The sequence below is a fragment of the Apis laboriosa genome, unplaced genomic scaffold, assembly GCF_014066325.1.
Source record: "Apis laboriosa isolate Shangri-la unplaced genomic scaffold, ASM1406632v1 scaffold5213_cov150, whole genome shotgun sequence".
Classification (NCBI taxonomy): Eukaryota; Metazoa; Arthropoda; class Insecta; order Hymenoptera; family Apidae; genus Apis; species Apis laboriosa.
The window spans coordinates 486,346-511,406 of NW_025223582.1; the positions used below are offsets into that span (position 1 = coordinate 486,346).

The following is a 25,061-nucleotide window of genomic DNA, read 5'->3' on the forward strand; positions in this document are numbered from 1 at the left end:
TTATTTTATCGAATTAATTTCATATCGAGCACAACACTACCAATTACATATCTCACAAGGAATAAATAATTTCTAATAATAATTAATAATAATATTATATTTTGAAATTTTAAAGATAAATAAATATCGCACAAATGTAATATAATTCTTTTAACAATACATCTATTCATACCTACGACCTAAAATGATAAAATAAAAAACAAAAATCAAACATACATTTCTGTGTATGCATTTATTGTGTAAAGATTATTTTTAAAACAGGATTTGTGGAGTAAAAAACTTTTTCTAAATAAAAAATTTGATACAAATATTTTAATTATTTATCTAATAATTCAAGATTTCACCAAAAATCGATGTTCCAGAATTAATTGAAGATTTAATTATGCCACCTTTTGTTTTGATGATTTATATATCCAACAATCTTATATTTCAGAGGACAAGAAAGTACCTCCAACTATAAAGATCCGCCATTTATAACTCGTAAGTATTCATTTCTTCTAATATCCACTTGGTTCGAGAATTCTCGATCGAGAAACGAGTTTAGACGGAAACACCCGAAGTTTATACATCAAATTCGATTATTCCCTTGTTCGTATAGATCCAATTATACAATTATTAATATAAATATAAAAACATCTTATTAAATAAAACATTATTTTCATTAAAAAGAATATAATATCATTAAAAAAATATTCTATAAAAAATATTTATATTTATATAAAATCATAAGTTATATTGTTCATTCGTGACAAAAATGACGTGAAAAGAAAAATACATAGCAACAAAAAATAAAAAATTAATTTACTCTAATATATAAGTTTAAATTAAATTTAGAATATAAAAATAATTATTGCATATGTAAAATATTAAGGTTTCAATTAATATCTTACAATAAAATACACCATGAAAATGTTAGATTTTAGTTATTACTATATTGATTTTAATTCATTTCAGTAAATAAATGAAATGACTAAATTACAATTATAGTTCTTTGTATTTATTTGTGACGTTTTCCTCGATTTCATATAATGTAATATTTAATAACTTTATTTACAAATTATCAGCTCAATTAATGAACTAATAAACTTTAGTTTGCATAGGATTTGAATATTTACAAAAATTTTTGAATTATGGAACAATCTTCCAATTCATGAATTCATGGGACAAAATTCTTTTTCACAATATTATAATCAATAAAGCGCCAAACACTATTACCTTTCCTTTTATTTTTAAAAAAGTGAATTAAAAGTTCTTTACAATTTTGTAAGAAACATTTTCCACCAAGGTGGTCAAGCATTACTATTTTTATAAATGAATCTAATGTAAATGCAATTTCCTTCATGAAGAACATTTCATTTAAATTGTTCTTGTTATACTTATATGTTTTTTATATAGATCTCAATTATAATAGCCTCTCTTAAGGCAACAATGTTGTCTGCAAGTGATATTTGAGAACAAATGTCACTGTCTAATTCTTTTTTTTGGTACTTAATAACACTAATATGTTGTTGGCAGTACATGTAATTACATTCCCGGTAAATAATTTCCAATAGTTTTGGTTTTATAGCACAGTTTTGCATAATTATGCACATATTATGTAAGTCTAAACATGAACTGACATTGATTGAATAATTAAAAATTAAATCTGAACATTACGCATTTTTTGTATCGAAAAACATTCGAACAATAGAAATATTAAAAATTAGATTTTTAATCATACTGAATAATACAATATATTACATATTTCGCTAAATTTTTTTTGTTTTAATTAAATGAGAATTATATGCTTAGCCTCGAAAAGTTTTATCGCATTTTCCAAGTTATATAATTGCCTGCAGCACAGCTACAATATACTTTATGAAATTCTTACATTACTCTTCAAAATTTGTTTTCTAATATTGTTGTTTTATAATAAACTCAGTAGTTTCTGTCAATTATTTTTGTAATCAACATTTAGTGTACAATTACATGATTGCACGATAAATTTTCATAAATACATTCATGATTATTGAAGATATTCTTAATTATGAAGCACTCATTTCAATAAAAAATCATATAAATATTTTTACGAAATTCCGAAAAAACTTTAAATTAAGTAAAAAGACGGAATAAGTATATTCAAATATGGAAATTAATTTTATTAAATAGTGTATTGTAAAACAAGATATAGATTTAACAGAAAAGTTCAGAAATACTATAATTCAATGAAATTAAAATGTAAAATGTTACTTTATATATTCGAACACAAAATTAAATTTAAAAAAATATCTCTTGATCATTAACACCATGTCAGATTTTTTTAATGTCCTTATTGAGTTCAAGAATATTAAAAAGTATATAAATAGAATTCATTCTTAAATTAGAGGAAAATGCAATTTCGTACAACTGACGAGACCTCGATTGATTAATTATCATTAACCAAATAACAAATTAGATCAAAAGAAATAAAAAAAAAGAACAAATTTCTGTATTATTATTGCTATATGTCAAATATAAATATGATTGTACGAAAAATGTAATCACAAAAATAACGAGTTAATTACGAAGCAAACACACAATTGGCAGCAATATCGATATTGAATCTTTTCAATTTATAAATATGTTTCGTTTATTTTTTTCTCATTATAAACCGGTGGAATGTTCTCTCTCTTTTCTGTTTCTTTCTTTCCTTTCTCCTTCCTTTTTATAAATTTTGCAAATGCTGTTTTTATATATCTGCCAAGGCTGCTTTTGTTTTAGCTTTCGCTTTCAAACATGATAATAACACAGTACTCTCACGCGTGCTTCTACAAAGTAATATATATTATATATTTATTTCCTTAATATATGCAAGATTTGATGAATACTTGCTCTTGTTTCGCTATCGCATGTTCATTCTATTCATACGACCACATTGTCCGTAATAGTATAAGTAGAATATAATATGACACTTTTTTCTGTATATGTAACTGTATTCACATATGTTGCAATTTGCAACTTTCTTGAGGTTTAATCATAATTATTTACCTAAAGGACTCTGCAAACTTTATGCTGAGAAAATAAATGGTCAAAAATGTTATTGAATTAATAACATTGCAATTCAATAATGAGTAAAGACACGATAATAATAAATAAGTTTCAAAATTGAATCATAATTACAGTAATTTATAAATAAAGTCTTGCTGTCCATAGGCAAATAATTTCCACTTTTACTGCCATTTAGAAACTATGCATAGTGAGATAATATTTTGTTTTTTCATATTCAATACTAAGAATTTTTATATTTTTTTTCAGTCTTATAAGCAATAAATCTCTTTTTCATAGAAAGATGTTCAATTAGATTTGTTTTTAAATGGCTTATCTTTTTTTAATTATTTTCGATTTTATATCATTATTTCATATTCCTCTGTACATTTGTAGTTTTTTAACTAATATCTTTTGTAAAATTTGTTATAAATAAGCCATAAGTTACTCAAAAGAAAAAAATATTTCCTATCTTTAGAAAGGAAATACTGTTTAATTAATCTATCGTGTCCAAAATGTCTCTTATCAAAGTAGATCTTATATAGCTAAACCTTACTTCCATTAAGGTTTATTACCTAAATGACTTTGTATATGCAAGCAGGATTTTTTATTCTTTACTGAAATGGATTTCTTCTTAATTAAAGTGAATCTTCATACTGACTGTTTAATATGAAAAGCCATCTAATTTAAAATATATAAGTTATTAGAGCAATAAACTGCACCGATAGGATCCTGTTCTTGCATTTAAACAGATGAAAAGTTATAATATAAATCTAATTATGCACTGTAGTTGATGCATGTTGAAGTCTTTCTAATTCCTCCAATGATAAAACATTTGTCTGGACAAGCTCTGGTAGCTTACCAGCTCGAGCTTGTGCAAGAAGTTCTGGACTAAACCATCGTGCCAACTGATTTGAAGTTGGTGAAAGATCTCCACCATTGCTACCCACGTATCCTAAACCTGGTGATGCTTGCCGACCTACGGGCATATTCAATTGCTGCGACCGCATTACTCGCCCATCTGTGAAAAATATTTATCAGTGTTGATTTTGATAAAAGTGATATCAATGTATCGAAAAATGTAATGCCGTAATGTTTTGAATCGTAATTAGTAAGGAAAAGAATAGCTTATATAATTTAAAGAAAAGACAGCCTAAATTAGCAGCGTTAGATGATTACTTTAATTTCGATCCAAAGATAAATGCTGTCTAGACGATTTAAATAAGAGGAACGGCTAAAATGTGATATCTAATTATTCCAATTTCTGAACACCATTGCATGCAATTTGATTAGACAAGAGGTAGACACCTGAAAATATTTTAGAATTATTAATTATAAAATTAATGTAACAGCTTCAAAACAGGAAACATTCTGTTCTTAGTAAACAAAATTATATTAGTAAATTATAAAACAATAGTTGTTAAATTTTCATCTCCATTTATGTCAATCTATAGAATATGAATTATAATTACCTGCACGACTGGAGTTATAGTTTTGATTTAAGACCATTTGCATTTGTGAATTAAGAATCCGTTGTTGTTGTTGCGGTGGTTGATGTTGCATATTAGCTAGATGTGATGGAGCTTGTTGTATCTTCATTTGATTATTCATACTATTCGACCTTTGATTTATCATTGTATTTTGAGCAACATTGTATTGTGGAACATTATGATGTGCTATGGAACTAGTCATGGTATGTTTGGAGCGTGCAGGATTACCATACACGCTTGAAACCGTTCTATGTTGTTGCTGTTGTTGTTGTTGCTGTTGGAAATCTGAGTTTCCACCGTATTGGAATTGATTACCACCATTACCACCACCACCACCACCACCACCTTTTACTATAGGTCGACCTACGATAATTAATATAAATATTATATTAAATATTTGTTTTAATAAGAATATTTAAATATGATAGAAAAAATTTAAATATTCATAATATTTAATATACCTGGATGTTGTTTTATAGTTGGATTTGACCAAGTAGATTGAACAGACTGTGGCCGTAAAGTATTATGTCGAGAAAGAACTCCTTGTGTCAACAATTGAACTGCAGATTGCATTTGTTGCATTTGAGATGTTTGTGATTGAGTTCCCAATTTCGATGGATCATTACTATTACCTATATAAAAATAGAAAATAAATTAGACAACATTATGAATTTAATAACTTATTTCTCCATTATATTATGAATATATATACAAACTAATAAAAAAGATATGGCCTATCAATATATACAATACAATTAATATACACAATGAAACATGATGAAAAACGTTCAATTTTATCAAGATAAAATTGTAACAATTTTTATTTTATGTAGATCTATTAACAAATAAAATTAAACAAATAAGGATTTTTAAAAAATACGAACCATTATCTTTCATTTCATTCAAATTGTGTGAAAAGAAAAAAAAATATTGTTTCTTATTATATGCATTTCTTTTCCTTGCAATACATCATAAAAGCTTTAAAAATTTAAGCGCATGCATCAAAGTATAAAATTATCTTGTAACATTCCATTAAAGGAAAAAAGAAAATGTGTAAAGGAAAACTTAAAGCATGAAATATACTTATAAAGCGTTTTATTATAAAACTATTCCAACATACTTTCTCTCGTTATATGTTTATATATCAATCTATGTAGAAAAATATAATTTATAGTATTAATTGTATTTCTTCTTTTCTGTTTTTTTTAGTAATATTAATATTTATATTTGATATTAAAAAACTCAGTTTGTATATAAGACTTTGTATAAAGACTCATATTATTTTTATATATAATTTGCAAACAAATACAGACAAATTAAATTTCAAACATATTAAAGGTGTCAAGCAAAAAGAAAGGAAAGAAAACAAAATTATCATTCCTCATTTTAATACAAAAATAAAAAAATAATATTACAATAGATAATAGTCACAAACTTATGAATTCTTTTTTCTGTATGAAGTTTCCGAAATATTAATAGTTTAAATCACAATTTCATCATTCTGTAAAATTGATATCTTATTTTCTTCTATTTTTTCTAATATATTATTATTATCGACTATTATCGTTTCGATTTCAAATTGCTCTGTTAATAGTTTGTCAAGAATAAGAGGACTATTATTATTATTAGTATCACTTATGTTCGATTCTTTATTAATATTTTCATTCAATAATTTTTTAGCTTCATAAACAAAATTTCCCTCTATCATGTTTAGATCCGAATTATTATTACTATCTTTTTGTTGTTGAAAAGAAGAAGAATATTTATCTTTTAATGCGGATTCTTCTATTTCTATGTTATTGTTATTGTTATTATTTAACTCATGTAAATTTTTCGAAGTGCCAATTTCAGATATACTACCATGCTTTATATGATTAGTAAGCTCAATTGCATTATCGTAAAAAGCAGATTTTTGCGTATAAATATTCTTTTTTAAATTAAATGTATTATGATAAATGTTATTACGATTTTCATTAATTGTGAATGAATATAAATAATTCGATTCTAGTTGATGATTAGACTGATTCGCACCCTCAGGTTCCTTATCGGCAGTCATTTTACGTAACACTGATGTCGGAGTAAAAGCAAGTGGTGTTGGACTCATAGTTTGTTTTGCTGGTGAGTTAACAGGACTTGATGCTCTTTGTTGAGCTTGTTGTTGTTGCTGCTGTTGCTGTTGATCTTGTCGCTTTCGGAAGTTTTCACGTTGTTCCTCCAACTTTTTCTTAATTAAAGCACTTTGCATTATAGATTGAGCATGCATAACAATTTCCCGCGGTGAAGGAACCCTATGCTGCATCACTGTTAAAATAATAAAAAATCGAGCATACTTTAAATGAAAAAAATATTATCCTTAATTGTATTAAATTTTTATACAAAGCAAAATTTATAATTATAATTACTTTATATCTATTTTTATAATCTATTTTTTTTATAATCTATATTTTGTTGATTTATTTAATTCCTTTTCACTCATTTTTTTATATTTGGAACATTACTTAGTTATTATTAAATTATACTTAAATTTTATTTATAAAATAATAAAATAAAATTGCAACATAAAAAAGACTTTTATTATTTTATCTACCTGGATGCTGTACTGTTAATGTACTTGGACTAGCAGTCAAATTTGGAGATATTATTGAAGATGGACAATAAGCTGCATCCCAAACAACATCATACTATATTTATACTATGATTACATGATTTTATATATTTTTAACAAAAAAAATATATATATATATATTTAGCAATTTTTAATAATAAAATAAAATAATTCATAATTAATCACATAATTTTATATTAATTATTATAAAAAAATCAAAAATTTTAGATAATTAATGAAAAAAATTTGAAATAAAAAAAAATAATTTAATAATTTTATTAATAATAAAGATATATAAATATAATGAAAACAAATTTTTTTTATATAAATTATATGTAAGTAAAAAAATAGATTTAACTCACCATTATTCATAGGAGATGGAATCCTTTGTTGTTGCTGCTGATATAACATTTGTTGCAAAATATGATCTTGAGGTGTAGGTGCACTAGGATGCGGACTTATAGTACGCGGCGTAGTGCCACCATACATTTTCAAAATATTTACTAAGACTTCCCTGTGACGATGTTGCATGGCTGGATTCTATTGTATCATTATTATAATTTAATTTATTAAAAATTCAAATATAAATTTTCTAATTAATAAAGCAAACCTGTAATTGCTGTATGAGATGTTGTCTAGTTATTTCTCCTTGTTGTAGACCTTGAATAATTGCTTGAGCTTCCGGTCTTTGGAGAAGTTCTTGACTTGTTGGAGCATTACTCAACATTATTTGCATTTCCGGAGGAACGGGACTCATACCTAACATTCGTTGACCACCCATCATCATAGATAACATATCTGAATGCTGTTGTTGTTGATGATGTTGTTTCTGTTGTTGCTATAAAAACAATTATATATTAATATATATTTAGAAATATAATTATTTTTTTTTTTATTATATTAGAATAACTTTCATTACTAACTTGAATCTGTAATACTTTCATTAAATTTTCATGTTGCATTTGTGCCTGATGTGGATGTTGAGTTGGCCCAAGAGAACCAACGTGATTAAATGTTGTAGTATGCATTGGTTCCGGGACCGATTGTTGGGGAGCAATTGGTTGTGTTTTCAATTGTGAGTTAAGTAACTATAGAGAAAATATATATTATTTTAAATGAAATAAAATTTCTTCCGATGCCAAATAAAAAAATTATAAAAGTTATAAAGATCTCACTTGTATTAGTGTTACAGGTTGTTTTTGTGAAATAGGACCGTTTGCTGCTGGTATAGCCTGTCCTCCAGTTACTTGAGCAAGCTAAATATAACATTATATATATGGACACACATATACATTCGTGTTAATTATTCATGGAACATTGATCTTCTGATTGATTTTAAAAATTAAAATAAACATAAAAGTTAATATATAAAAATCGGTTAAGATTCGGTCGGTTAAGATTTATTTATTAAATTATAAACAATTGAAATTTACATTAAATAGCATGAGAAAATAGAATAAGACTGCTCTTATTATATCAGCATTACATTCCCGACCTGCATTATTTAAAATGTTTTTAAGTGATATTTATTTGTATATTAATATATAGTTATATACTTATTAAATAAGTGATATTTTTTTTATTAATATATCAATTTTTGTTTTAATTTTTAGAATCGATCTTTTAAAGATATCCCACAAATATATTAACATTCTGTATATATAATTGTAATATTTTATTTATTATATAAATATATAAATATATTACCAATTTTTTAAACGCAGAGAGATCTTCTTCAGTCTTATTTACATGAGGTTGATCAGTCGAAGAAGTAGGTGGGGGAACGCCACCCCGCATACGTGCTTCTAATTCTTCAAGGCTATGCACAATTTTTCCACCAACTTCTATAAAAAATTTTCAGTATTAAACACACATATACTAAAAAAATACAATGTTTTATTGTAATTTATAATAATAATAATGTTCCAAAATATGATAATAATAATAAAAATTAAACAAATTCATATTCAAATTCTCACCCATATCTTTAATGGATGAACTTTTCATCATTGGTATAACAGTATTAGCTGCATCTCCTTGTCCATTTTGACTTGATTTGTTTCCACGCTGCAGCATTTCTAGCAGCTTTACGCTAGTAGTGTTAGATGTAGTATTATTTGTTGTTGTTGTATTAGCAGGGGAAATGGGAGCAAAATATGTATTAGATTCTGTCACTGAAGGAATTTGAATATTTGGCTCAGTAATATCATTAAGAAGATTGTTCAATATATCATCCTGTATAGAAGTTCTACGACTATCCACTTGTTGAACTGGACTTTCTCTTTTAAACCATTGACTAAATCGGGAACAAGAACCTCCATTTGAACCGACTCCATTCTATATAAATTAAATATACTTGAATATTTTATTGTTTTTATAATTATATAAATCTTTTTATATAAATCCAAAAATAAAACTTACAGTTAAAAGTCCAGGTACGCCAGGGAATGTATCAGATTTTAAAAATTCATCAAGATTAAAATCAGGATGACTATCCTCTTGGTTTTGATTAATAGTGCTAGAATTATCCGTTGTCTCACAACTTTGTTCAGTCATGGCACTCACATTAGAATCGTGATTAGTTTTTTGTACAAGAGATGATGATTCATTTTGTTCTGAAATCGGCGAATGGGGCGCGGCTACAACATTTAAAGATTGATCCATTGTAGTCGGTGTACTTCGTCCTTTCGGACCTGTTGAATTTTCGTTTTGCTTTTCATCTTTTTCCAATGAATTTTTCTTTCCGCGCTTTTTCTGGACTGGAGTTTGTTTTTTATTTTTAGTATTGCTATTGTTATTGTTCACCGCTTTTTCTTCGGGGATATCTTCAAAACCTCTTAATTCAATAGTATCATGTTGAGATGTTGGTCCGGAACTAAACCATTCTGGTTCATCCGCATCACTACGATTTTCGCTATAAGTTCGTCTACGATCATTACTAAATCTTCGTTCGCGACCGCGATCCTTATCACGTTCCGATTGATGATTACGATCATTCCGTTCAGTTGCTCTATCTCGATCTCGTTCCCTTTCTCTATCACTATAATCACGACCAAAAGATCTTCTTTCGAACCGTTCGTTTCTCTCATCCCGTTCACGCAAATTATCGCGATCACGATCTCTTTCTCTCGCATTCTCTCGATCTTTTCCATCACGAATATCTCTATTATCACGATCACGCATAGAAGTACCACCTGCTCCAGATCGAAAAGCAGGTTCTAATTTCTCATTCTCTGGTCTAAAGTCCCATATATCGCGAGTTAAAATTCTACCGCTTCCAATTCGTCGAACAGGTTCTCTATGGCTAACCTATAAATCATTTTTTTGTTATATTATTACTTTGTTATAATTTTAATATTGATATAGTTTTTAATATTTCAATTTTAATATTTCGAAATATACTTTTATATATGTAATAATCTTATTATATGATTTTAATAAATTTAATATTTCGTTTTAAAATTTATGTGACCTCTGTTTTTCCTATTGGACTTTCAGGACGTCGATTCGAAGGTTGATTCACGTTGACAAAACAACCTGAATTAAAACTTCTACGTTGAGGACTCAATACTATTCCATCTTGTTCCTTACGAATTCGTTCACGTGGATCTCCATTGCGACGTTTATTATGATTTTCAGTAACTTGATCACCGCGTCCAGTTCTTTCATCTTTCGGTGGTGTATCACTTCGCTTCCTACCCGAATGCCAACGTTCAGGATCCCACACACCACGCGAACTAAATAAAAAAAAAAAAAAAAAAAAAAAAAAAAAAAAAAATAAAAAATATATATATATATATATAATAAAAAAATAATAAAATGAATATGAAATTTATATAATATAACATAAATATAAAACATACTTGTTATATGAGGTATCTAAGAAATCAGGCCTCCTCTTAGATAATGGCAAACTCTTTATCAGCATTAATTCCTCCTACAAATAAATTCATGAACTATTTCATCAATTTTACGATATACAATAAATATTCAACCTTTTATATAGGAAAATAATTTTTGCATATTTTTTTTCTAAATATGAAATAATATTTTATAATTTAAAATTCAATGTTATAAAAATTAATAAATTAATAAATTTAAAATATATATATAATATAATAAAAAAATATATATATGCACGTATAAAATAATCTTCTTTTATATCAAAACAGACATTTTATCATTCAAATAAATATGATCAATGTAAAAATATAAAATGTAAATCAAAAACTTAAAACATAAGTTCATAAATTTAATTTAAACATAGATGGTAACATAAATTTATTCAAGTTTGCACATAATTATCTTTTTATATAATATGCTTGGATCATAATATGAATAATTTGTCACAGCGGATATATTTGCTCTTTCTGTTTAAAAGGTTAATTGTAAATAATGTGTTAGGTAAAGAAAATATTGTATAAACGAATAGTAAAAGTACATCATACCCGGGAATATTGGAATTGAGGTCTTGAACGGCCTACTTCCATAATTGAAGTGTCGGTTACTTCTCCGGCTACCGACATAGATATAATTGCTTCATCTCCTAAAAAAACAATTAAAATAACGAATATAAATTCATATAATATATTTCTATATATTTTTCAAAAAATATTAAAAATAAAGCATGATTAATATTTATAAAATTAATTTATAAAATTATATTATTTGTTGAATTTATTGTAAAATTTTTAATTTTTTTACATTTAAAATATCATAAATATAATATCAAATATAATATATATAATAATTAATTTTAATTTTATAATAATCAATTAACTAATTGCCATTATTGAATATGTTTTAAAATATATATTGAATAAATTATTTTAAAATAAATTGTAGGATAACGAACTTTTAACTTCCACTATTGATATAGATTTTAACAACTTTAACGCATGATCGGATGGATTTCTTTTAACTTTTAGTTTCAAAATGAATTATATATTACGGAAGTACTTACGAAATGTGACTCGCTTTGTAATGTTGACAGATTTATTTTTGCGAAACCATCGAAAAGCTCTAGTTTGCACAGCTAAAGTCGCGTCTAGGAGAGGAGACCCTGTGGGTCCTACCAGCGGACGTTTTCGTGGTCGACGATACCAATTCGAACTAATAACACCGCGTGTGTCTAGCTTCATTTTAATCAAATTTCTTCAAATTTACTCTTTATTTTTATCAACACTCTTGGTTTACTGGTTTTAACGGTATCAAATAGTCGAAAGATATTATCAAATAAATATTTATCAATGAAGGACAAAACGGACAAAGAATTACCGTTTCAAACCGAATTAGTAAAAGTATAGTGAAAAATGAAATAAAGTAAAATTAAATGAAATGTATAATTATAAATAGGAGATACATTAATTTATCGAGGATATTCACTTCATGAAAACATTGACGTTCCAACTGATGAATTTATAAAAATGTCGAAATCCGACACTCGTGTAAAATTATTTTATAAGTATCAATTAAATGATTCATATACTTTCGCACTATTAAACGAAATCATATAAATCTGTTAATTTTTCTAATTATATAATATCTGTGTAATACTTCTAAGAAATTAAATTTTTAATTTTCATAGATACTACACATCGTATGGCAAGATACAAACTAACTAAGAGGCAGCCGGTTTTTAGGCGGGTAAAGTTTACAATCCAATCAAGTACGTCCCTAAGAACGTTATTGTCAATTTTATATCTTATTGGTTTTGTTTGTAGATATGTTTAAACTGATATTTGTAACTGATATTCTTTGAATAAATATTCAAATATTTTGACATACAGATAAATAGATTTTTTAATTTGAAATAATTATTAAAATTTTATTAGTATTATAAAAGCATTAGATATGATACTAACATATATTGAATGAATCACAAAAAATATTTCATATTATAAAATAATCCATTTACCTTTTAATTGAATTATATTATATATCTTTTATATTATTGTTTACAATTATTATGAGATATATAATTTATATATATAAATATATAATATTTCTCAATTGCTTATGCTAAAGATATGTAATTTGATCTTCAAATCAATATTTTAGAACAAATATCATTATCTTTATAATATATTTTTTCTTTAATAATATTTATATATTATTATTATTATTATAATATAATTCTATAGCTATTAATATTTATTTATATACTTAATAGATTAGAAAAAATACACAATAAGAATCTTCATATAAATTTCTTATTTTAACATCAATATGAGAATTTTTACTTTATTAAATTTTATATTTATTAGAATTTAATTATTTTTAAATATATAAACAACTTTTAAATATATAAACAAGTAATAATCAATACTTTTCTAAAGAAAAACAATTACACAAAAAAAAATATAATTTTAAATTTCATCAAATTTATTATCAAAATATTATAATTTCTTGCTTTTAACATTATCTAAACATAAGCATATATCATATGTATATTTTCATATATAAAAAATAAATATACATAAAAACCTAGTAATTGATATCATTATTATTTAGATTTAGATATTCAATTTCTAGAATCATATCATTGCTAAATTATCATTATTTTTTTAATAATGGTTTAAGATTAATGATTTTTATTGAAATAAAAATCATTCAGTTTAATGCATACTTTAATAAATAATACAAATATATAAATATATAATATAAAAATATTTTTATAATTATATTACATGAAAAATTATTTTAAAAAAAGAAATAAATATTTTTAAAGATGAAATAATAACATTTATAAAATATAAATAAAAAGTGCATTATATGTGATTTAAATATTTTATTATTATATTTGATTTTTAATCAGTAATTAAAATTTTTATTAAAAACATTGCATAATAACATTATAATGACAAACTTTATGAAGACATTAACAAATTAAGCAATAGAAATTATTTTAATATATAAAATTAAATAAACTAATGTGGATTTTTCTTTTCTTTTAAATTTTATATATATTCATTTAAAAAAAAATCATATTTATAGAACATTATCTATATATATCTATATATTCATATATATAAAATTATTATTATTTATTTATAATTATATTATGTATTACACGTACATATACATACACACATATACGTGTGTGAAAACACATACAGTATATATATATATATATATATATATATATATATATATATATATATAATGAATAAAGTATAAGGTAAACTAGTGAATCTCATACCTTTATCTTTGGAAGTTGATAGTTGTTTGTCATTTGTCACAGATTCCTGAGACATTATGTTCTTCACCACGTTTATTCCTCGAATAAGGTAAATTCACAGCACACACTATACGGACTTTATTTTTTTTAGATCTTTTATGTGATCTATCTACGTCTCATACGCCATACACACGTACATCTAATTGAAGAGTTTATATTCTAGCTATATACCTTAGTACTGTTTAGTATCACAGACTGGTTTTCCTTTCTATATCTCAGTTTTATCTTTAAGCGAGGAAAGAATTGCGATCGGACAAAATGATAGTAATGTCGATTGCCAGTAACAGTTCCAATACGATGGCTTGGCCACTCTCACTCGTTGAAAAGAGAAATGAAGAAAAAGTGTTTACGTGCTACGAGCTACGGGTTTACGCACAGTTATATAGAAAATAAACGCAAAAAAAATTAATTGCGTGAGATTCGAAGCACGTGTTTCCGAATATCATTTCATTACATCGACACGTCCTCCGTCAATTATTAATAATCCATCGATTTATCACACAAAATGTACACACACAACATTAGTTCACTGCTATACAAAAATAGAAAATGGCGCACGATCCCCACTTCCGCCGTTGTTTCTCACTGCTTCCTTGATCCACAACGGAGAGCGTTCTAGCTTGCTACAATCTTATAGATAGTACTACGTCATCTTTACATGCGAACATTGCATTAATCGAGCGCCATCTTCTTAAGGATTTATCGCAAAGGAGCATTTACAAAATTTCTAGAAACAAAATTTAATAAAATCCCAAATTATTTTTATAAATAAAAGATACAATATTTTGTATTATTACTATTTTTTAATGTATAAAAATATTAAAAAATTATAAAAATAATTTGACAAAAATCATTAACTTTGATATAAGTATTATAGCAAAATATTAATTTTATATGAAATTAGTTACTTTTAAAATATCAAAATAAAAAATAAAATATATTTGTAACAAACTTATCAGTATTCTAATAAATAATATATATAATTTTACTATAAAAATAAAATTTAAGTTTAAAATTGAAGTTTAGGCGCGAATATTGAAATAATTCTACGATTCAATTTTGTTTATATATTCAATTTTTGTATATATAATAGAAGAATTTTTATAATTTTTTATTCTTCGAAATGTATTATTACATATTTTTGAAAATTACTATAAGCATTTATTTATTACAACAAATACTATTACTAATAATATATTTAGTAGCCTATATATACATATAATAATATAAATATTTATATTTACATTAAATAAAGAAGAAAAACAAAAATTTATAAAAATATTTATAAAAGATTTTACTATTATTTAATAAAACTATAGTATTATTGGGAAAAAAGTGTATATATATATATATATATATATATATTATTATTATTATTATTATTATTATTGTTATTACTTAAAATATGCATTAATATTATAGGTTACATTAATTTACGCAATTACAATTACAGTAATTGCTTAAAAAATCGTAACTGATATGACATAAATTAATTTTAGATCAATTAAAAAGGAAATAATAAATAAATAGTAAATTATTTTTTATTACAAAAACTTGAATATTGAATTATTAAAATAAAAACATGTCAAAGTACTTTTAATAATAATAGTTGATTTAATTATTTCGTAAATATATTTACGAAATATATTTGTACCAATTTGTGGATTTATGTACGTATATATAAATATATTATATACATATTTAAGTATGCGAAAATTATATTATAATGCAAAATTTTATTATTAAAAATACTATATATATTAAAATAATTATATCTGGACAAAAAAAAATATTTTAAATAATATTTAAATAAAATATAATTTATCTCAGAAATAATATATTTTCGTCAAATATTAAAAATAACTTTACTATAAAAAAAGAAAACACAAAAATGTAGAATGTAAATATTATAAACTATTAATCATAATCAAATTATTAATATGAATGTAAATATTTATTAACTCAAAATAATTCAATATAAAAAGGGTTAGTTATATTTTTTTCTTATTTTTTTTCATGTTTGTAGAATTTAATTCAAAAATATTTACTTAATAATTATAAAAATATAATAAAAAACAACAACTGTGGTTATTTATGATAATCTGTTTGATATGCTACAGAACATTATAAAATATGCTTTGTTGGTATAATTTATATATAAATCTTTTGATACATTCCAACTTTTATCTTTAAATGAAATTAAAGATAATTAAAAAAATTGAAAAAAATATGTTTTTTAACAATATACTATTGAAAAACACTGGCATTCCTGTGTTAGAAATGAATTTAATTATCAATGATTATTGTTTTTAAAATTTAATAGAACTATTATAGAAATATATTAAGAAATATTTTTATGAAATATTATTATCATTAAAAATAACATTTTTTCGTCATTAAATCTCTTATATTAACAAGAGGATTTCAAAATTATATTATCAAAATACTTCAAAGAAAACGCAAGAATAATCATGTTGCAAAATATTGTTTACATATTTAACCAAAATGTATTATTGAAGTTCTAAAACATATATTTCTTTAGTATTCCTAAACACAGAAATACTCATAGATATTTTTATCTTTATCAAATATATTAAAATATTAATGATATATTTTTTCAAGAAACATGTCAAAAAAAAAAAATAGAACATACAGCATTAAATTTCTTCTTCATGTACCGATGTACTTATTACATTATTTTCATTTATTTGATTCTTAATCACAAGTGTTTCATCTGTCTTTTTAGGTGTTCCTGACATTTTAATGTACATTTTGTTTGTTTCTTCTTTTTCTGAATCCAGCTTTTTATCAATATCTTCTTCTGATGATTTTTGCACATTGTTATTACTATTTAATATTTCTGACGAATTATTTTCCGAGGTTTTTCCTCGTCCTCTTTTTGTAGTAGCTATTGAAGATATAAATTCTTTATTTGTTTTCTTTTGTATTTCTTTAATTGTTTTTGTTACATCAGTATCATCTTCATTAGAACCAGCATCAGTATTACGATTAGCAGTTTTACCACGCATTTTAATAATTTTCTTTGGTAATGTTTCTTTTTTCTTTACATTTCTTCCCTTTTTAGTTTGAATTGATTCTGTTTCTTCTGATTGATTATTTTGAATTTCTTGATTTTCATTATCACTAGTTTGTATTAATTCTGAAGATGATTCTTCTATTGTTTTTGATTCCCCATCATCTTTTGAGATATTTTCAGCATTAATTTCATTTTTACGGCCTCTTTTTTTTCTTGTTACTGTTATTTTTGTGGATTTATCATCAACTGATTTTTTATTTGTCTTTATAGATACTATAGACTCTTCAGTTTTATCATTATTTTCAGTCTCATTATTAATAGCAGCTTTATTTCTATTAGTACCTTTATTGGTACCTTTACCTTTTATTTCAGCATCTATATTAGTTTGTTTCTTTATTATTTTTGCTTTAGGATTACTATCCTTTGATACTATTTCAATATTTGCTGACTTTTTTTTAACAGTTGGTGCTTCTAAATTTTCAATATTCTCATTGACAGCTTCTTTTTTTGCTTTTCCCTTTGATTTTCCTCTAGCTAAAATAAAAATATAATTATTATATATATAAATAAATAAATATAGATTATATACATTATTATATTAACATATATTAATATATTATATTATAATTCCTCATTTATAAAGAAACTTTTATAAAAATTTTTATTTATTATATATATTCTAAATAATTTAATGTAAAATAAAAATTGTATGTAATGTAAAATTTATATATTTAAAAATAAAAAATTTTTTTATATAATTGTACATATTTAAAGAATTTGTCCAAAATTTATTATTGTATAATCATCATGTTACATTAAAAATCAAATAAGTAGCAAAATATTGATAAAGAAAGCGTTTATGTTTTCGTAAATTATTATTTGTTAAATACAAACAATAATATTAAAACTCATAAAGAAATTTTAAATACGTACATTCTTCATCCACATCCATTCCCGCCTTTTTTATCGTAGCTTTGGTACGTGTCTTTTTTATTTCAATTTCTTCAGTATTTTTCGCAATATCTATATTCGCAGGACTTGCATTAAGTTTTTCTTCTATTTCTTTATTCTTCTTTACTATAGACTTGACTTTAGAGTTCGTTTTTGCGGATGCCGAAGCATTTTTAGCAATCGATGATGTCTTAGTTTTTGTTTTTGTGTTTTTAGTTGTGGTTGAACTCGTATCTGTGGTTTCTATTTGCTCGATTTTTGTAGATTTCGCAGCTCTTGGCAGTCTAATTTGCCTCTCTTCATCATTTTTATTCACACTTTTTGCAACGGCTTTTCTTCTTTTCGGAGGCGACACATCGCCGGCTTCCGCTGCTCTGTCTACAACTTCTGTATCTGAATGTTTTGCAGCTTTACGGGGTGCCATATCATTCCACGATTTCAAGAATTATCTAAAAACAAATTTTATACAGCTTTAATATATTTTAAACATACAATGAGTTTTAAAGACGATAAATGATTCATTACATCAACCGATTACTTACCGGTGTACAACGTGCATTAACGTGTCCGTTGCATTAACTGGTGTTCGCAAGTTACATGACTAACATAGTAGCAGATCGGCAGCTTCAAGTTTGGAATAGATTTGATAATCGACAATCGATTTTTGGATTGACAAATGGCGTCAGAATATCAACGAATCAAATTTTCAACAACTGAAATTTCTAAATATATGCAATTATATCTTATAAAACTTTATAATTAAGTAAATAAATTATTTTATAAAATTTTTTTATATCACTTAAGAATCGAGCCTAAGGACTTATAGTTTTACATCCTTTTAATTAATTCAAAATTCTAGTAATTATAGTGTAACATATTTTATTTTAATATAAAATTAAATAATTTTAATTTTTTATCAATGTCTTTTATATAATTAAATATTGTATATTTAAATATTTTGCAGAATATTTATATAATTAATTAATACTTCAAGTCAGAAACATTCGCTATGTTATGAAAGGTATAGAATATTCGTATTTTTTAATTTATTTTATTTAATTCTAAATAAATTTTCTTTTAAAATTTATATTGACAGTATTATAATTTAATATTATAAATTAAAATTTATTTTAAAAATATTTTCTATATATAACATTATATTATAATATAATTTTAAATAATATATCAAAGAATGAAATTTTATACATTATTTTTAATTTTATTAAATTTATTTATTAAATTTTTATTAAATTTATTTATTAATTGTATTTTTTATAGTTAAAATATTTAATCATTATAAAAAAAATAATAAAAATTAATATAGAAATATAATAGAAATAGAATAGAAATTAATATAGAAATATGTATACTAGTATATTATACGAATTAATTTTTTAAAAATATTATGTTACCAAAATTATATTGTATTTTAAATAAAAACTTCAATAAGTTAAATCATTAAAAACTATGATTTTATTGTTACTATTATTTATAATTTTTATTTAAATATTTATATATTTTGATTTTATTATCAAAAACAAGAAAAATATTAAAAAATACTTACTATACTATATTAATTAATATTAAAAATATTAAAAAGCATGATATAATGATATAATCAACAGAGATTATATTATAAAGTTACATATAATAATATTCAAAATAGTATTTTTAGAAAATACAAAATTTAATGACAAAATTTAATATTTTGAATACATAAAATTTAAATTTATTTTTTTTTATATTTGTAAAAAAAGAATATTAATATAAATATTGTATCTATCTAGTTTTTTCTTTTTTTATATAACCAGAAGAATTTTTTTTTTTAATATTCTTTTGTTTTCATTTTTTCAATTAAATTCTATTTGTAATCATTATAAAAATATATTTATAATATTCATTTAAATAATATGAATGATATTTATTTAAATATTTAATTAATTCTTATAATATAATGTGAATTTTGATTTTTTTTTATTCGAAAAATAGTATGGTTAAAATAAATTAATGATTTGATATATCGGTATGAGATCTCATTCATGTTGTTTTTCTCATAAATAAAATGTTAAATATATATTATTAAATTATAGTTCTAAAAAGTACATTATTATAAATTTATATATATATATATATGTATATGTGTGTATATTATAATTATATATTTCGATATTAAAATTTATATTTCAAATACAATAGTAAATGTTAATCTATTATAACCTATAATTTATGTTTCACTCAATGTTGTACTCAAATATAAAATATAAATTATAAAAATTATGTGAAATTATCGAAGTTTTTAAAATTATTTTATATTATTTTCTAAGTGAAATTGAATTACATTAATAATATTTTAACAGATTTATTCAATGATGAATAATACAAAAAAAATCAATGTAAATTTTTCATCTCTTGTGGGTTTAAAAGCAGAACTTTTAAAAAAACAACATGAAGTAAATGAAGCAAAATTGAAATCAGAAACAATTTATAGTATTACAAAATTACAGAAGAAAAAATCTTCAAAAACTGAAGAGCAACATAAAAATGAAAATTTGAAAAAATTAGAGTATATTGAGGATATTGATACTCATAAAAAGTCAAAATTAATGTTAGCAGCAAAGGCAAGGTTGTATGACCAATTAAAAAAATCTAAAACTACTAATGAAAATTTTCTTGTTGATTTCACAAATAAATCAGATGAATCTGAAGATGAATTATTACAAAAAGATGAAGAAAATGATGCAACATTAGAAAATGAAGATGACTGGGTAGAATACGAAGATTGTTTTGGTCGCACAAGAAAATGTTTACGTGAAGATTTGTGTTTAATGCAAGAAAAAGATCAATTAATAAAACAACAAATAATAAATAAAAAAGGAATTGATCCAAAAACAAATAATATTATCGAACAAAATTATGCTCAAGAAGAAAAAGAACCTGAAATAGAAATTATGAGAAGAAAATGGGAAGAACAAACAAAAAAACTAACTGATAAAGTAAATATACATTATCAAGATATTTTATTTGATGAAGCTAGAACCCATGGTGTTGGTTATTATGCATTTTCACAAGATGAAGAAGAGAGAATCAAGCAACAGGAAAATTTATTCAATTTAAGGAAGGAAACAGAAAGAAAACAGAAAGAAATAAAAGAATTAAAAGAATTGAAAGAAAAAATGGAATATAATAGATTAAAAGCAGCTAAAATTAGACAGCGTATTAGAGCAGGATTACCAATAGATGTAGTAGAAGAAGAATTCAGAAAAAAAAATAATGAATCTAATCAAAATACATCAGATAATATATATGTTGCAGAAAAGAATTTGATTGAAGTCAAAGAAAAAGAAAGTAATGAAAATAAAAATATAGAAATAAATAAAGAATTAGAAAAAGAAAATAAAATAAAAGTTTTAGGAGAATTTCTAGGAAAAAGAAGTCATTGGTATGAAATGTCTCAAGAAGAATGGATTCATAAATGTAGAAAAATTAGAGTTAATGAATTTGGACCAGTATATGAAAATTTCAAAAGTGCTGGTTATTTAAACTCTGAAAATATTAATGTAGCATTAAGAATTAATAATGAGGAATTTCAATCATATGAAATGAATATTCAGAGTAATATAAAAACTAATAATAAAGTAAATATAGATACATATAATATACCACTTCCTCCTAATTTAATTATAAATGATCCTAATATTGAGAATAATAAAACAATAAATCAAAATAGTTTTACCCAACAAGTTCAGCTTAGACAACAAGAATCCAACAATATATTACAGAATCAGATGATACCAAATAGAAATATAGACGAAGCAAGTATAGCAGCTGGTCTTAAATATTTGAGAGAAAAATTTGAAAAAAGTCAAAACACTTGAGATATTTATAAAATACATTTATATAATAATATGTTTAAATATATATGTTTGTAATAATGTACATATAGACATTATCATATATCATTCTCTTTATACCAAAGAATATGCAATTTCTAATATGCAACTTATAGAAGTTCATATTTTAAATGTAAAATATGGAAAAATAATTATTAAGAGTAATATTTTTGAGATGCCAGTATTTATTTCAAAATGCAATTTAATTTTATAAACTATTTTATCATATAAATTGAAGTTAAATATAAAAAAACAATGTTCATCCTATATCCTTATAGAAAATTTATGAATTTGTGCTTCTGGTATAAAAGAGATGATAGATGATTAAAAAATTATAATAGAATTATTTACGATAATAAAATATATTTATAAAAAATGTTTTATAGTTTAACTATATTTAATTTTTTCTTCTTGAGAATTTTTTATTAGATAATTTTATTTTATCCATACTTTCTTCTGTTAGATCACAGTCATCTGATATACCTATAAATATTAATTTTATTTATAAAAAGTAAAGAATTCATTAATTTTATTAAAAAAATAACATTACCAGATAAATCAATATCTGAAATCACTGTGTTACAATTAGAACACTTTATGGAATTATAAATCATAATAAATTTCTTTAAACAATATAAATGAAAGGAAGTTTCACAATTATTACATTTTTTACCCTAATTAGTAAAAATAAATATTAGTAGGAAATCTTATATAATTATATATTTAATGACATAATTAATAACATACATGGAAAATGATTTGTTTGCAAAGATTACAAATATTTAAATTATTTTCATAAGTGGCTTTAAAATATGGCATTAATTCTGTTATACTTCTTACACCCATATAATAATAACCATCCTATAAATATTGTAAAATCATAATATCAATAAAACAGTATTAATTAATTATAGAATAATATATTGATATTTTATTTGTACCTTATAAGCCAACCATTTTCTATTAACTATATCATTAAGAAATTCTTCGGCTTTTGCTTTTGATATTTTTATATCTGGCAAAGAACATAAATTTAAACATATTGTACTTTGTATACATCCATTATTTGATGTTATAATTTCAGAAAATATATTTCTTAATAAAGCTAGTTGATCTTTTGAAAATTCAGATTGAAATCTAAAAAAATTTTAATAAATTATAATAAATATTTTCATAGATATTATTACTTAATAATTAGAAAAGTAAAATAAAAATATCAATTTATTTATTTATAAATTTATTCATTATAAATTCTAGATAAATTCCAAAAAAATATTTTTAACAAATTAAATAATTACAATTTTTTATGAAAATTTATAAAATATATAAAAACAAATATAATATTGATATTATTTTAACAACAAATATACCTGGTTATTTCATCAAATACAGTGCTTATTAAAATCCAATATATCTGGCCTGTAATTTCACACCATGCTTTTTTAATTAACATGTTTAAAGGTTGTAATTGCTCATTTATTTGATTTATTATTATTGATACTTTATCATCATCTGAAATATATAATTTCATTTATAATATGAAAGTTATTTTAAATAAATGTAAAAATAGATATATACGCAATTAAATTTTTACTTAAAATTAAATAAAAATTTACTTACTAAATAATTTAATAACGAATTCTTTTACTTTATTTTCATTTAAAAAACCTTCATTCATAAATATTTGTAAAATTATTTTGTGGTTATTGCTATAAACCATATTTTATTTATCTGATAAATATATGTAAATAAAATTATCAAAATGCGTTATTTTATTTTTTAAATTATTAATTGTTTATTATTGTTAAAATCGCAATATTTTTTAAGTAAATCAAAATTTTAATAAAATTTTAATAAATATTCTGATTAATTTAATATAAATTATTATTATTATTATTATATTGACACTACCATCTTCGATCATTTACCAGAATTTAATGTGTTTAAAAAATTACTATATGTAAGGATGATATCTATATATATATGTGTATATATATATATATATATATATATGCTAGGAACAAAAAATTTTGCATATATTTTTTGATGGTACTATTAAAGGATTTTTTTATTTTTACGATTTCATGGTATTGTTTTTTAATTCATAAAAAAACATATCTTTATTATTTTTTATGAATACAAAGTATAAATGTATATAAAGTATAAAGTATAAAGTATAAAAATAATAAGTATAATGAAATGAAAAAATAATTTTGAAACATATTTCTCAATGTTTCTTAAATTATATTAAAAAAGAAAATATTTTTTTTCTGAAAAAAATGCAATTATAAAATAAAAAGAATAAGTAAATAATTTTTTTAAATTGAGAATTACTGTTGCATTATACTGCATTTTTAATATTATCTTCGATGAATAAGTATAGGATTATGACTAAGTTAAAACGCGACAATATTAGAGAGTATTATGAGAATATTATGAAAGAAAAGCAATGAATGAAAGATGTGGAGTTAAGGGTTGAACGTGATTTATTTGAATATTAACATCTATTTATTAAAAACGACAAAGGAAATATCTCCATATGATAAATGGATTAAGAATTAAAGAATTAGTACGTACACATCAAAACTATCTGCTGCATAGTACAAATTGTATCGCGAGGGCGCGAGGCCGCGACCCTGAGCCTGATACATGGAATAGAACATTTCAGTAACAGAATAGTGCGCGAATACGTGTCAAACTCGGTCCACGGATAAGCGTAAAGTGGAACATCGTAGTGTAGCTATCTGCTATCGTTTTGTGCAGAAAGGTCGAGAGTTCATGATCATACACTGCTTTAAAACGATGATTTTACGAAGTGTTTGACGACGATCTCTTTTTCTTTATT

The 25,061-nt window shown here is 23.2% G+C and overlaps 4 protein-coding genes across 10 annotated transcripts; 1 reads left to right on the top strand and 3 right to left on the bottom strand.

Annotated features, from left to right (window-relative positions):
- Nucleotides 1–1,206: 1,206 nt before the first annotated feature.
- Nucleotides 1,207–15,027, bottom strand: LOC122717499 (eukaryotic translation initiation factor 4E transporter-like). 5 transcript variants are annotated; one of them, XR_006347225.1, is made up of 18 exons: nucleotides 14,300–15,027; nucleotides 12,062–12,293; nucleotides 11,547–11,644; nucleotides 10,962–11,035; nucleotides 10,571–10,835; nucleotides 9,520–10,407; nucleotides 9,078–9,435; nucleotides 8,806–8,942; nucleotides 8,274–8,354; nucleotides 8,022–8,186; nucleotides 7,709–7,936; nucleotides 7,461–7,638; nucleotides 7,081–7,152; nucleotides 6,525–6,794; nucleotides 4,955–5,125; nucleotides 4,476–4,856; nucleotides 4,183–4,311; nucleotides 3,930–4,024 (listed from the first exon to the last, which is right to left on the bottom strand). XR_006347225.1 is itself a non-coding variant. In XM_043941629.1 (17 exons), exons 2-17 carry the CDS (start codon nucleotides 12,237–12,239, stop codon nucleotides 3,777–3,779), a joined length of 3,789 nt encoding a protein of 1,262 aa, XP_043797564.1. In that variant the 5' UTR covers nucleotides 12,240–12,293; nucleotides 14,300–15,026; the 3' UTR covers nucleotides 1,207–3,776. The 5 variants fall into 5 exon arrangements, 4 of the variants coding, with proteins under 4 accessions (XP_043797564.1, XP_043797563.1, XP_043797566.1 ...); XM_043941629.1 differs by lacking the exon at nucleotides 4,183–4,311 and having other exon boundaries at nucleotides 1,207–4,024; nucleotides 8,806–8,939; nucleotides 14,300–15,026; XM_043941628.1 differs by lacking the exon at nucleotides 4,183–4,311 and having other exon boundaries at nucleotides 1,207–4,024; nucleotides 14,300–15,025.
- A 1,721-nt stretch (nucleotides 15,028–16,748) lies between these two features.
- Nucleotides 16,749–19,109, bottom strand: LOC122717506 (myb-like protein X). Of its 2 annotated transcripts, XM_043941643.1 has the most exons (3): nucleotides 18,869–19,109; nucleotides 18,309–18,775; nucleotides 16,749–17,909 (listed from the first exon to the last, which is right to left on the bottom strand). In XM_043941643.1, the coding sequence occupies exons 2-3, from the start codon at nucleotides 18,748–18,750 to the stop codon at nucleotides 16,996–16,998; spliced, it is 1,356 nt and encodes a 451-aa protein (XP_043797578.1). In that variant the 5' UTR covers nucleotides 18,751–18,775; nucleotides 18,869–19,109; the 3' UTR covers nucleotides 16,749–16,995. The 2 variants fall into 2 exon arrangements, with proteins under 2 accessions (XP_043797578.1, XP_043797579.1); XM_043941644.1 differs by having other exon boundaries at nucleotides 18,309–19,109.
- Nucleotides 19,110–20,651: 1,542 nt separating this feature from the next.
- On the top strand, nucleotides 20,652–22,210 carry LOC122717500 (coiled-coil domain-containing protein 174). Its single transcript, XM_043941633.1, has one exon. It carries the CDS (start codon nucleotides 20,693–20,695, stop codon nucleotides 22,199–22,201), a length of 1,509 nt encoding a protein of 502 aa, XP_043797568.1. The 5' UTR covers nucleotides 20,652–20,692; the 3' UTR covers nucleotides 22,202–22,210.
- A 354-nt stretch (nucleotides 22,211–22,564) lies between these two features.
- On the bottom strand, nucleotides 22,565–24,925 carry LOC122717502 (non-structural maintenance of chromosomes element 1 homolog). 2 transcript variants are annotated; one of them, XM_043941638.1, is made up of 7 exons: nucleotides 24,794–24,919; nucleotides 23,837–23,947; nucleotides 23,587–23,728; nucleotides 23,158–23,353; nucleotides 22,964–23,077; nucleotides 22,767–22,890; nucleotides 22,565–22,699 (listed from the first exon to the last, which is right to left on the bottom strand). In XM_043941638.1, the coding sequence occupies exons 2-7, from the start codon at nucleotides 23,934–23,936 to the stop codon at nucleotides 22,614–22,616; spliced, it is 762 nt and encodes a 253-aa protein (XP_043797573.1). In that variant the 5' UTR covers nucleotides 23,937–23,947; nucleotides 24,794–24,919; the 3' UTR covers nucleotides 22,565–22,613. The 2 variants fall into 2 exon arrangements, with proteins under 2 accessions (XP_043797573.1, XP_043797574.1); XM_043941639.1 differs by lacking the exon at nucleotides 23,837–23,947 and having other exon boundaries at nucleotides 24,794–24,925.
- Between the last annotated feature and the right edge of the window lie 136 nt (nucleotides 24,926–25,061).

What these genes read in the sequence shown, in the direction of transcription:
- LOC122717502 (XM_043941638.1), bottom strand. Translation starts at nt 23,936, where the DNA reads ATGGTTTATAGCAATAACCACAAAATAATTTTACAAATATTTATGAAT. An exon ending in ATTCGTTATTAAATTATTTA is followed by an intron (nt 23,729 to 23,836) that starts GTAAGTAAATTT and finishes TATATATTTCAG; the next exon opens with ATGATGATAAAGTATCAATA. An exon ending in GTATTTGATGAAATAACCAG is followed by an intron (nt 23,354 to 23,586) that starts GTATATTTGTTG and finishes AAATTTTTTTAG; the next exon opens with ATTTCAATCTGAATTTTCAA.
- LOC122717500 (XM_043941633.1), top strand. Translation starts at nt 20,693, where the DNA reads ATGATGAATAATACAAAAAAAATCAATGTAAATTTTTCATCTCTTGTG.
- LOC122717499 (XM_043941628.1), bottom strand. Translation starts at nt 12,239, where the DNA reads ATGAAGCTAGACACACGCGGTGTTATTAGTTCGAATTGGTATCGTCGA. An exon ending in TGAAAGTATTACAGATTCAA is followed by an intron (nt 7,937 to 8,021) that starts GTTAGTAATGAA and finishes TTGTTTTTATAG; the next exon opens with CAACAACAGAAACAACATCA. An exon ending in CTATAACTCCAGTCGTGCAG is followed by an intron (nt 4,025 to 4,475) that starts GTAATTATAATT and finishes TATTTTTCACAG; the next exon opens with ATGGGCGAGTAATGCGGTCG.
- LOC122717506 (XM_043941643.1), bottom strand. Translation starts at nt 18,750, where the DNA reads ATGGCACCCCGTAAAGCTGCAAAACATTCAGATACAGAAGTTGTAGAC. An exon ending in AATGGATGTGGATGAAGAAT is followed by an intron (nt 17,910 to 18,308) that starts GTACGTATTTAA and finishes TTTTTATTTTAG; the next exon opens with CTAGAGGAAAATCAAAGGGA.